General features: G+C 36.1%; 1 protein-coding gene across 7 annotated transcripts in view; it reads right to left on the reverse strand.

The window, feature by feature from the left end:
• Positions 1-12,330, reverse strand: part of SLC9B2 (solute carrier family 9 member B2) — a 61,165-nt gene that overhangs the window by 8,893 nt on the left and 39,942 nt on the right. For all 7 annotated transcript variants that reach the window (XM_070452226.1, XM_070452227.1, XM_070452225.1 and 4 more), the window contains 2 exons: positions 11,936-12,085; positions 2,668-2,776 (listed from right to left, as the gene is read on the reverse strand). In XM_070452226.1, coding sequence (XP_070308327.1) covers positions 2,668-2,776; positions 11,936-12,085 — 259 coding nt within the window. The remainder of the gene's footprint in view (positions 1-2,667; positions 2,777-11,935; positions 12,086-12,330) is intronic.

Raw genomic sequence — 12,330 nt, forward strand, 5'->3', positions numbered from 1 at the left:
GGACTAGGTACCAGTACACAGAACTGTAAATAACACAGACTCTGCTTCTATGAACATCAAAGACAAAAACATAAACAACTAATTAATATACTATAAGGCAAATACAGTTTAAACATACTGGTAAGAGGGCATAGGAGAAGAAAACATTAATATTTTTAACAAAGTGGTTGAGAATTCTTTACAGAGTATGAAGAGGTGATATTCAAAATATTTATGAGCCATTATGGATACAATGAGCCAATCAGAACAGAGCTGGCTGGGCACTGACCAATCAGAACAGACATCAGCAGTCTACATCTGGTTCATCAAACTGGTGTGTATACTGACTGCCTATTAGCCCTGATTGTCATATACAGCTACTTCATTCAATCAGCATTTAGAATTCTTTGCTGGTAAAGTTAAGTTCATCCTGATGTGCAAAATAAGGGATTGTGACTTGGTGACTGCAGGCTACTGGACCTGAGAAAGCCACAGCTAAAGTGACTGCTAACTAACAGGGTAATATTTTAAAAAGTAACATTGGTTGAGTATTTAGTCTGTGCCAGCTTCCATAGTCAGCTTTAAGCGCACTACTTTACTAAATCCTTTCAACTTGTGGGGTAATTAGTCTCATTTTACAGTTGAAAACAATGAAGTTCAAAAAGGAACAGAAAATTGAGAACAATTTTTTCAAGTTGAAAAGGCTTGTAAAAGGGAAAGACACTGCAGGAAGCTCTAATGTAAATCTGCAATAAAGTTTTTTTTTTTTTTAAACAAAAGTTTTGTAGCTTTTTGTTGGAGGATATTCTCTCAGGTTTGTATATTTTCAAAGGTATTTGTTGCTGAAGTACAAGGTACAAAAGCAATAATACCATTCCCAGGAGGGAACATTGAAGGTTTGGGGAGAAGATGATGAGGAAGATTGAGACATATTGAGTTTAAAGTTTTGTGGGGCTTACAAGTGGTGATGTCCAATCGACCACTGGATATACAAATTTAGAGATAAAGATTTTGGAATTATATAGTTTATAATCAAAGTCACTGAGTGCAGATGAGCTCGGGAAAGTGATAAAGAGTGAGACGCACAGGAGCGCATTTAAGCCATATATACTACAAAGACTCAAAGGGCACTAGAAAATACAAAGTTTGAAACTTCAATGTGAAAGTGTTTTAAAGAGGTTAATAGCATCAAATGCTGATATGAGATCAAGTAAAATAAAGATTCATAAGTATTCAGTGGATTTAATAACATAACCTTGGTAAGAGCAGTGTTGGCTGTGTGTTAGGGCAGAAGCTAAACTTAAATGCACTGAGGAAGAGAAAGAGAACTGAAATGGAAAAGTGAAATATAGGTACCCTTTTGGAAAAGTCTGAAAAGAGGAAGAGAGAGAATGGTAGGTGAGGAGAGCAATGAAGGGACAAAGGATGTATACACACACACATATATATATATATGTACACATATCCTTTATAAATATATGTGTGTGTACTTATTTAAATTTTGATTGTGATAAAATATACTTAACAAAAATCACCATCTTAATCATTTAAAAACTTACAGTTCAGTAAGCATCAAGTTAAACATTCATGTTTTTGTGCAACAAATATCCAGAATGTTTTCATCTTGTAAAACTGAAACTCTGTACCCATTAGACAACAAATTCCCATCTCCCCATATCCAAGATCCCTGGCATCATTCTATTCTACATTTCTATGAATTTGACTCAAATCATACAGTATTTGTCCTTTTATGATTGGCTTATTTTATTTAGTGTAATGTCCTCTAGATTCATCCATGCTATAGCATGAATCAGAACGGGATGATGTTATTTCAAGATAAGAGAGATTAAAGTCCATTTAACTTCTGAAGAAGAGGAAACTATGACAAGGCTACTTGAAGATGCATGAAAAAAAGCGAAGAATCTATGCATGAGATTCAGAAAGAGGTGGCAGGGAACAGGAGCCCCTGTATGGATGGAAAGACAATGTGATGCAAAGAAAGGAGGAAATAATGAGTATATGTGTGTAAATTAATTTTTAAATGAAGTGCTATGAATTAAGAGAGTTTTAACATGATGGCTAGCAAATGTGTGGGCTTCTCTCGTAGTTCAGTTGGTAAAGAATCTGTCTGCAATGCAGGAAACTCAGGTTCGATTCCTGGGTAGGGAAGATACCCTGGAGAAGGAAATGGCAGCCCACTCTAGTATTCTTGCATGGAAAACACCACAGACAGAGGATCCTGGCAGGCTATAGTCCATGGGGTCACAAGAGTTGGACACGACTGAGTGACTAAACCACCACAGCAAATGTGTGAATGAATAAAAGAATGAATGAATAAAAGAATGAATGAACAAACGTTTCTATTCTATGGGTACATATTATTACATATTATAGGACTCGCTAGTTATCTTTAAGATTCTGGCTCTCGATCAGCGCAACGCTACATGGCCATTTTTACCCTTGGGAAAACAGACCTGCATTTTATTGATGGTAGTCAGCAGTGTCATTTTTCTTTACAAGGAACAATATTAAAGGTATAAAATTTACTGTCTTAGATTGACAAACATTATTTTCTAACCAACTACTCCGATAATAGGAATCAGTGAACACATACCTACTAAAGATATTTCAACTGAATATAAATAGAAAGAGTTTATTTTAGCAAAAGTAGTACTTTGAAATTCTTACCTACAGTTTCTGGTCCGAGAGCTGTAATTGATACCTCTGCTCCAATCAGTCCAAAGAGAAGGGGCTGAAAGATGTCCCAGGCAACTGCTGTAACTTTTTCAACATCTGTCTAAAACACACACACACGCATATGGATTTTCATTATATGAATTCAGAAGTTCTAAGAATTTTGCTAATTTGAAATTTGACTCAATTTGACCTGCAACAGCCTTTACCTCTGTATTATCTATAAATGAGTTAGTTCAAAGGCAACAAAAAATTTCACAAAGATGGTTCTAACACAATTAAGATATTATGTGAGATGTTTTAGTGTTGGTTTATACATAAGAGCTAATTATAGAATCTTACAAAATAATCTTAGGACTTCTGCTTCTGAATACACAATCTGTGTATGTGCATATATTATAATGAGTATTATATTAATTATATTCTTATTTCATTTAATAGTTTAAAGTTTTGCTAATTTTCATTTAACAATATGATTTAAAGGCCTTACATTAGTGCATACATCTAGATACTCACCTCATAATTGCTGCATAGTAATCTGTGGCATGGAAGTACCATAGTTTATTCAATAATTTCCTTATTTATAGGTCTTTGTTTCCAATTTTACCTTTATAAAAAAATGTTGTTTATGGTTATCTCAAATTATGCACAAAAGCACAATCCAGGTATAACAAAGTGCTGTGCCAGTTATTAATTTATTGCTACTTGGCTCCTAATCTGCCTTTCCTTGTTGCTCTGCAGAAAATGGAGCTGGCCCTTTAAATAGTTCTCCTTTGCCAGCTGGTACCATATTAAATATTGTCAGTAGAGAGAAAGCTATTAAAAGAGAAGGTGCCCTTCTTGGTTTCTGTGGCTCCTCCTGGCAAGATCTTCCAGTACCAGGCTCCTACAGTGCATGGGGCCGGCAGCTTTCCCCAGGCTACTTCCAGGGTGGTTTCATCACCACCTCCCATGGGCAACATACCTTTCCATGTACCCTGACAGGTGGATTTCCTTTGAGTTTGGAGAGTAGATTTCTAGTAAATTTTGTAGGCAGGGTGCCATGGTGATTTCTCTGTCACCCAGTGACCAAGGCTCTGACAAGATGTGGATTCTCAGCACTGAGGTTGGGAGTAGTGAGGTGAGAGAGGGAGGCAGAAGCGTATGTTTTATTTCCATCCTAGAAGTTTATAGCTGCTATTCCCCGATGGCTCACCAGTAAAGAGTTCCCCTTCAATGCACGAGACACAGGGACGTGGGTTCAATCCCTGGGTTGGGAAGATCCCTTGGAGAAGGAAAAGGCAACCCACTCCACTATTCTTGCCTGGGAAATCCCATGGACAGAGGAGCCTGGTGGGCTACAGTGCCTGGGGTCGCAAAGAGTCAGATACAACTAAGTATATAAGAACAGCACACATTCCTATATTTTTTAGGGGTCTCTTTACATCTTACAAGCCAACCCCTTGTTAACTGATCCCCGGGATGGTTAATAATAAACTTCCCTATTCCAGTTACTATATGATTTCTTTCTCCTTACAAGATCCTGGTTGATATGTTTTTTAAACCTTAATTCAAACATCCTAGGGAAAGACTCACACAATTGACCATGTAAAACTAAAGTGTCTGTGGCAAAGTAAACCATAAAAAAGGTAGTGATAAACCAAGAGAAAATAACTGTACTATGTGTAATAGATAAGGAAAAATACCCAATCACTAAGAAAAAGATAGAGACCCTAGTAGAAAAATGGGCAATACGAATACACAACTAGTCATACAAGAAACACAAATGGCCTCAAAGCATGACACTGAAACTCAGTAATCAGAGAAACACAAGTTGAAACAATATACCATATTTGGGGGGAAAGCATAACCACATTGTAAAAAAACTACATTGTAAAATATTTGTAAGATTGTAAGCACACTCAGACTAATTGGTAGGAGAGGAAACTGACAATGGGTTTTTTTGGAAGGCAATCTAGCAGTGCCCATTACAGTACCTAAGAATTTATGTCTAACAGACTTTTTTCAATCAACATTATGAATCTATATTTTTGTTCCACAGTTTTACCCTTAAAATTACACGTTTTTAAGGATTTGCCCTTCCATATCTGTATGGAACTCTGACAGAGGATTACATTGCTTCTCTATTTTCTTCATTATTATTTCTGATATGTTTATTAGGGTGAAGATTCTATTTTCTCTTAACTTATCAATGTTGAAAGACAGCATATGTGATGGGGTCAGTTGATTTATGTATACAGTTCTATTCCTATATCATGAAAAAAAAGTTATGCTTCGATATCATAAGGAATCAGATGATGATTTAGGTTCAAATTCTGCCACCCATTAACTGCAAGTCACTTGCCCTTAGCACCTCATTTTTCTCATCTGTCAAGTAGAGGTTTATATTAAAAGACATCCAATAAAATAAAATAAAAGACATCCAAGATCCTTTATCATTTAATGACAATTTCTAGTTCTGCCAAAAACTGTCCAGTTGCCAACATTCCACGTATCTTTAAATTTTACTTTTGAATTTAATTCTTTTTTTTTCAATTTATTGAATTTAATTCTTAGAGTATATCATAGCTAAAGCTCAGACTTTAGTTGATAATTAGTTGTAAAGAACAAAATTTAACTCTATTAATCTTAGTCTTACTTAGGTTTTTGTTGACAGGACTAAATTGCTTAAGGAAAGTCCTCAAAAATATTTCAATATTTTATATATTCAGAACTCCAATGAGAGCAGAAGTCCTAAAGAGTTTTCCCTATCAAATTACCTTTATTTCTAAACTATAGGCAAAGGCCATGCTTTGCTTTTTGATTGTAACACTTTAGAACTAATTGGATATGGGCTTCATCAGATATGGGCTTATATATTATGAAATTTTAAAAAGGGAGAAGAGTCACAATGTAGCTTTTTTGTGTGGCTTTTTCATAATTTCAAAACCAAAATAAATTTATTTACAAAAGAGAATCAAGCCATAGAAATAAGATACCTATAAAAGAAGATGGGCTAGGGAATTCCCTGGTGGTTCAGTGACTGAGACTCTGAACTTTCCTTGCCAAGAGCACTGGTTCAATCCCTGGTTGGGGAACTAAGATCCCACAAGCTGCACAGTGCAGTTAAAAAAAAAAAAAGAAGATGAGCCAAAAGGAAAGAAGATTGTGTTGTTCATTAAAAGCTAAGGCCACTTTATATATCTCTATGTACCAATGGTAAGAATCTTCAAAAATATAAATCACTTTCAAGGATGGACAAAAAGGAGAAAGTTAAGAGAAATGAAAGTTTCATCACAGGTTAAATGTCTATTTAAGCGGGTATTTCTCTTAGAAGAACAATTCAATATTCAGAACATCCAAAATTGTGTTGTTCATTAAAAGCTAAGGCCACTTTATACATCTCTATGTACCAACGGTAAGAATCTTCAAAAATATAAATCACTTTCAAGGATGGACAAAAAGGAGAAAGTTAAGAGAAATGAAAGTTTCATCACGGGTTAAATGTCTATTTAAGCGGATATTTCTCTTAGAAGAACAATTCAATATTCAGAACATCCAAAATAAAACAGAAAACAACCCCCCATACCTATAAAGGTCATCTAGAAGCACTGAATTTGAAAATAAATGAAAAAAAATAGATGACAGAGGCTTTAAAAAGGTGAGTGCACTTGAATAAAATACAATAGACGGCAAGATGAATGATTAAATGGAAAACCAAGAGGAAAGTTAAGAAATAACATCAGAAACTACAGGCACAAATGAATTTTATAAAATGCTTTAGATTTTCAAAGTTTAACTCAACTACATTATTGCTATAGTGCTATTGAGTTTACAAATGCTTCATTTCCATTTCCCCACAAAATAGCCACAATTCTTTAGATGTTGTTATTAGTTTCTTCATATTACAGTTGGGAAAATCGAGTATTATAGGTGAACTTTGGAGGATTATGCAGCTCAAGAGTCACAGAACCAGGATTGGAATCCAGGTCTCTGCAAACTACATTTTATGCTCCTTTTATAATGCTGTGCTGCTCTGGAGAGTGCCTGCCACATAACTGATTCGGTGAAGATTCGTTTTCCCTTCTTCAGGGAAATAGTTTGGCGTATTCAAATGGTGTGTTCTCATCCTCGCTCTGCCACTTACTGGCTTTGTGAAGTTAGGCACTGTATCCAGTATTTCTAAGCCTTGGTGTCCTCATTTGTAAAATGGTCCAATGTCTGCTTTTCGAGGTTATAGTAGAGAGAATAAATGTATGTAAAACTTCACTTGGAAAGAAATCTTTAAGGAAAAAAAAAAAAAAACTTTGAAGGAAAGGTCCTAGTAAGAGATTCATAGATCTGATCACATGAAAGTATATCTTTGTGTTAAAAAATGAATGATATAAAAAGGCACAAAAAGCTAACTTCATATATATAGATGTGTGTATATGTGTATATATATCTTATAGGTCAATAATCAATGCATTAAACTTTAGAAGATAATGCATAAAAGACCTAGCAAAGAAAAATAAAAAATACAAGGGGCAAAGTATATGAAAAAATATGCTTTTGAACTGTGATGTTGGAGAAGACTCTTGAGAGTCCCTTGGACCACAAGGAGATCAAACCAGTCAATCCTAAAAAGGAAACCAATCCTGAATATTAATTGGAAGGACTGATGCTGAAGCTCCAATACTTTGGCACCTGATGCAAAGAGCCGACTTATTAGAAAAGACCATGATGCTGGGAAAGATTGAAGGCAGGAGAAGGGGATGACAGAAGACGAGATGGTTGGATGGTATAACTGATTCAATGGACATGAATTTAAGCAAGCTCCAGGAGTTGGTGAAGGACAGGGAAGCCTGGCATGCTGCAGTCCACGCAGTTGCAAAGAGTCGGACATGATTCAGCGGCTGAACAATAACAATTAATCAAAGAAACATAAAATAAAACAAGATACCACTTATTACCCCTCAGCATGGCTAAAGGTTAAAAACAATAATCTTCTAAGCCAGTGGCTCATAAAATGTGGGGCTTCCCTAGTAACTCAGTTGGCAAAGAATCTGCCTGCAATACAGGAGACTTCGATTCCTGGGTTGGGAAGATCTGATGGAGAAGGGACAGGCTACCCACTCCAGTATTCTTGTGGCTTCCCTTGTGGCTCAACTGGTAAAGAATCCACCCGCAATGCGGGAGACCTGGGTTTGATCCCTGGGTTGGAAAGATCCCCTGGAGAAGGGAAAGGCCTCCCACTCCAGTATTCTGGCCTGGAGAATTCCATGGACTGTATAGTCCATGGGGTTGCAAAGAGTTGGACACTACTGAGTGAAATGTCGTCTTATTTGTGGTCACATTCACAAAATGTGGTCCCAGATTAGCACCATCAGTATCACTTGGAGACTTATTAGAAGTCAAATTCTAAAGCCTCACTGTAACTAAGTCAAAGATTTGGGGGCTGGGGCCCAGAAATCTAACCCAGGAAGACTTCCAGGTGATTCTGACGCATGCTTAAATCTGTGAAACTATTATAAGCTGATGAGGGTGTAATGATAAAGTTGCCTCATATATTAGCGGTGGAAGAGTAAGCATACTCTTTTTACCATACTCTGGAAAACTTTTTGGTAATGTGTGCCAAAAACCTCAACACGTTCATGTTATATGACCCCCAAATTTCACTGTTAGGAATCTGCCCTAAGGAAATGATCAGAAACAGAATTCTAGCATAATTAAAAATAGCAGAGATGGGAAATAACCTAAATATTTAACTGTAAGGAAATGGTTTCAGAAAAATTATGGGGCATCTCTACGTGTGTGTGTATGAGTGAGTATGTGGATTGTGGTTTGTGTGTGTGTGTGTATAAAGGGATGGATATACATAGGAGAGTAAACAGAGGTATATTTGAAAAACAAGGTACCTAGTTCTTTTGCTGGGTTGTGGATTAACATTGACTTTATGTAAGCCTGGTGACTGCACCAGGCTGCAGGCAATTCAGGCAAAGTTATGACACATGCACTCAAACAGATGCGCCGTTTTGGTTTATAACAATCTTTTCTATATAACCCACATTATATTTTGGAAAATAGTGTAACTGACCCTCAGCAAAATCTGCCTTTCCCTCTTGATCTTCTGTGCTCATAGCTAGTGGTCACTTAGAGTAGGGATCGGTGTTCCCCTTGATTTCCCTGCTGCTAAAACTATTGCTCTATTCCAAATGATGTGGCTCTTTGTTTTTCAAAATCCTATTACTTATGAAGTGAGAGATTTAATTTTAAATTACAAAGTTTAGAAGTATGCTTTTAATATATTTGATATGTGTCTCAATTTGACTCAAATAGGTGTCAAAATATAAAAATGTGCCCTGTGCAATGATGCTGTAGTTGTATAATCAGGGTAGTACAAGTGTTCTGGAGTCAAACCTGAGCTTAAATACCAGTGCCACTTTTAAATTTTGTGACCTTGACATTTTTTTTTAAGTTCTTCTGATTTACAATATTTATAAAATTGAAATGATAATACTTTTTCAGTTTCTTTTGTGAAAATAAGTGACAATAACAGTCATTAGGCCCTTTCCCTCTTTTTACCAATGACAGTTTAATATAATGAGTTGGTTTGAAAAATTTTGAAGAGGTGACAATAGAAAGCATTTTCCTGTAAAATTCAATGTGAAGAAACTTACTATAAGCATATTTGAAAATCTTCCTATTGAATAAAGGTAAGGAAATAAGCTAAAATATTTCAGTAGTTTACAGCACTGTTGGCTTTAGGTAGGAAACTGTAAACGATTTTTTTTTCTCCTTTGCTTTCTGAGTTTAATGTGTTATTTCCCAAAATGAACACTTTCACAGTCAGAAATAAAATTAATATTATTTTATATATAAGCATTATAATAAAATTAAATTATATATTTAAAATATTAAATTTTAATATTTAAAAAGTTTTGTAATTTAGTATGAAATAGTAGTTTCATACTCAGAAATAAAATTATTCTCTTTACTAATTTCTTTTTTAACACTAAGTAAAGGTTACCATTAGGAAGTTAAGGTGATGTTTGACAGAAAACAACAAAATTCTGTAAAGCAATTATGCTTCAGTTAAAAAATAAATAAATTAAAAATAAAAAAAGAAGTTAAGGGACAGAGTCCAGTCTCAGTCACTATTTGGCTGCAACTCACAAGCAACTCCAAGTAAGAATGACCCAGCTGAACCTGTGGTGTTGGAGAAGACTCTTGAGAGTTCCTTGGACTGCAAGGAGATCCAAGCAGTCCATCCTAAAGGAAATTGGTCCTGAATATTCATTGGAAGGACTGATGCTGAAGCTGAAACTCCATTACTTGGCCACCTGATATGAAGAACTGACTCATTGGAAAAGACCCTGATGCTGGGAAAGATTGAAAGCGGGAGGAGAATGAGGATGAGGACAGAGGATGAGATGGTTGGATGGCATTACTGACTCAATGAACATGAGTCTGAGCAAGCTCTGAGAGTTGGTGATGGAGAGGGAAGCCTGGAGTACTGTAGTCCATGGGGTTGCAAAGAGTCAGACACGACTGAGCGACTGAACTGAACTGACATATATCTAATTTCTTCATTAAACTGAATAGCATATGATCCTGTCAAGGTTAAATCTACCAAAAAAATGTATTTTAAAATAAATAAATGGCAATCATCTAATTTCCATAATACATATTAATAAGATGAATAACTGTATACTTATGGCTGGAGTTTATGGTGGCTCAGAGGGTAAAGCATCTGCCTGCAATGCAGGATACCTGGGTTAGATCCCTGGGTCGGGAAGATCCCCTGGAGAAGGGGATGGCACTCAAATATTCTTGCCTGGACAATCGCATGGACAGAGGAACCTAGTGGGCTACAATCCATGGGGTTGCAGAGAGTCAGACATGACTGAGTGACTGACACTTTCACTTTCATTCTCATCACTGATTCACCTTGTTGTGCAGCAGAAACTAATATACCACTGTAAAGCGATTATCCTCCAATTTGTAAAAAAAGTTCTATCAAAGGACTAAAAAAAGAAAACAAAGAATGACCTTGAAAATGGGGAAAAAAACCAAAGTAATCTTTTTTTTTAACCTTTTGCTTGTGCTGCACAGTATGTGGGATCTAGTGTCCTGAACGGGGATTGAACCATCACCCCCTACATTGGCAGTGTGGAGTCTTAACCACTGGACCACGAGGGAAGTTCCCAAAACCATGTTAAAAAAACAGGCATAAGCTTTTGAATACACCGGCTAGTGAATATATATGATCCCCAAAACCATGTTACAAAAAACAGGCATAAGCTTTTGAATACACTGGCTAGTGAATATATGAAAAGATGATTAGTTTCACTCATAAAGAAATACAATTGGATCAGCAATGAGGTACATTTCTCACCCATTATATTAGCACAGTATCTGATGACTGAAAACAGATCAGAGAAGTAGATTCTCTCATATGCTATTGGTGAGAATGTACATTGGTACCGTCTTTTATTTTTTTCTATTTTTTATTTTTGGTACAGTCTTTTAAAGGGGCAAATTGATATTATCAAAGTATCAATGTGCAGTCTTTCAAAGAGCAATCCTATTTCTAGAAACCTATCCTATAAACTCAATAATATGCTATAATTTGTTAAATTTCTTCTCAATGAATACTTAAGATGTTAGGATGTTACATCATAGTTTAATTGGAAGCATTCTTTTTCTTTCTTGATAGAAGCAATAAGACTGGATAGTGTCCCAGTGTTTATGAAATATAGTATATGGAAGGGCATTTTATTGAAGCAATTTTTTTGCCTTAGAAAATTAGAAATGATCTAATGTCCCTTAGAGGGAGAGCAAATAAATAGAGTTTAGCACAACTATCCCTTAGAGAAGGAAATGGCAACTCACTCCAGTATTCTTGTCTGGGAAATCCCAGGACAGAGGAGCTTGAAGGGCTAGAGTCCATGAGGTTGCAATGAGTTGGACACGACTTAGCAACTAATACCACTGCTAGCACAACTATATAATGTAATACTGGGCAGCACTTACATAGGATAAGGAAGGCAGCATGGAAATAGGACCAAGATATGTTTTAAGTAAGTATATGTGTTTTAAGTAAAGACATTAAGTTACAGTTTTGTATGTAAAGGGAAAAGTATGTGCACGTGTGAACTTAGGTACACGTTTACAAATGCATAGAAACTAGCTTTTATGGCTAAGCAATTTCATTAATTTGATGGTAAGAACATATCTGGAAAGAAAAAATTAATTTGATCAGAAAGTAATTGTGAGTAGAAGAACTTAAAGATGAATTCACCTTTGTGCTGGCCCATCCTCTACCCGCAAGGAAAGCTGTGACCAGCGTGCACAGTCCCCCTGACCCAGGGAAACCAAAATACGCGCTGCTGAACATAGCCAGCACAGACAGCCCCAAGACCAGGAACGCTCTCTTCCACACAAGTTTGTCCTAGAGGAGGAAAAAGGGTGGTTAGCTCAGTGATTTCATGCAACTGATTTCTAATTATTGATTTTTCCATGTTCAGGACAGTAGAAAATATATATGTCTGTGTCTAAGCACATAAGTGTGTGACATAATATTTACTTCCTTTTCCTTAGTAAAAGTAGAGTTAGCACATGTATAAATGTAGGTTCCTCTCCCAGGAATACCAGCTATCCTTCTCTGCAGCTATCAAAGCAGAACGTCTCAGGGCT

The sequence above is a fragment of the Odocoileus virginianus genome, chromosome 21 (assembly GCF_023699985.2).
Source record: "Odocoileus virginianus isolate 20LAN1187 ecotype Illinois chromosome 21, Ovbor_1.2, whole genome shotgun sequence".
Taxonomy (NCBI): domain Eukaryota; kingdom Metazoa; phylum Chordata; class Mammalia; order Artiodactyla; family Cervidae; genus Odocoileus; species Odocoileus virginianus.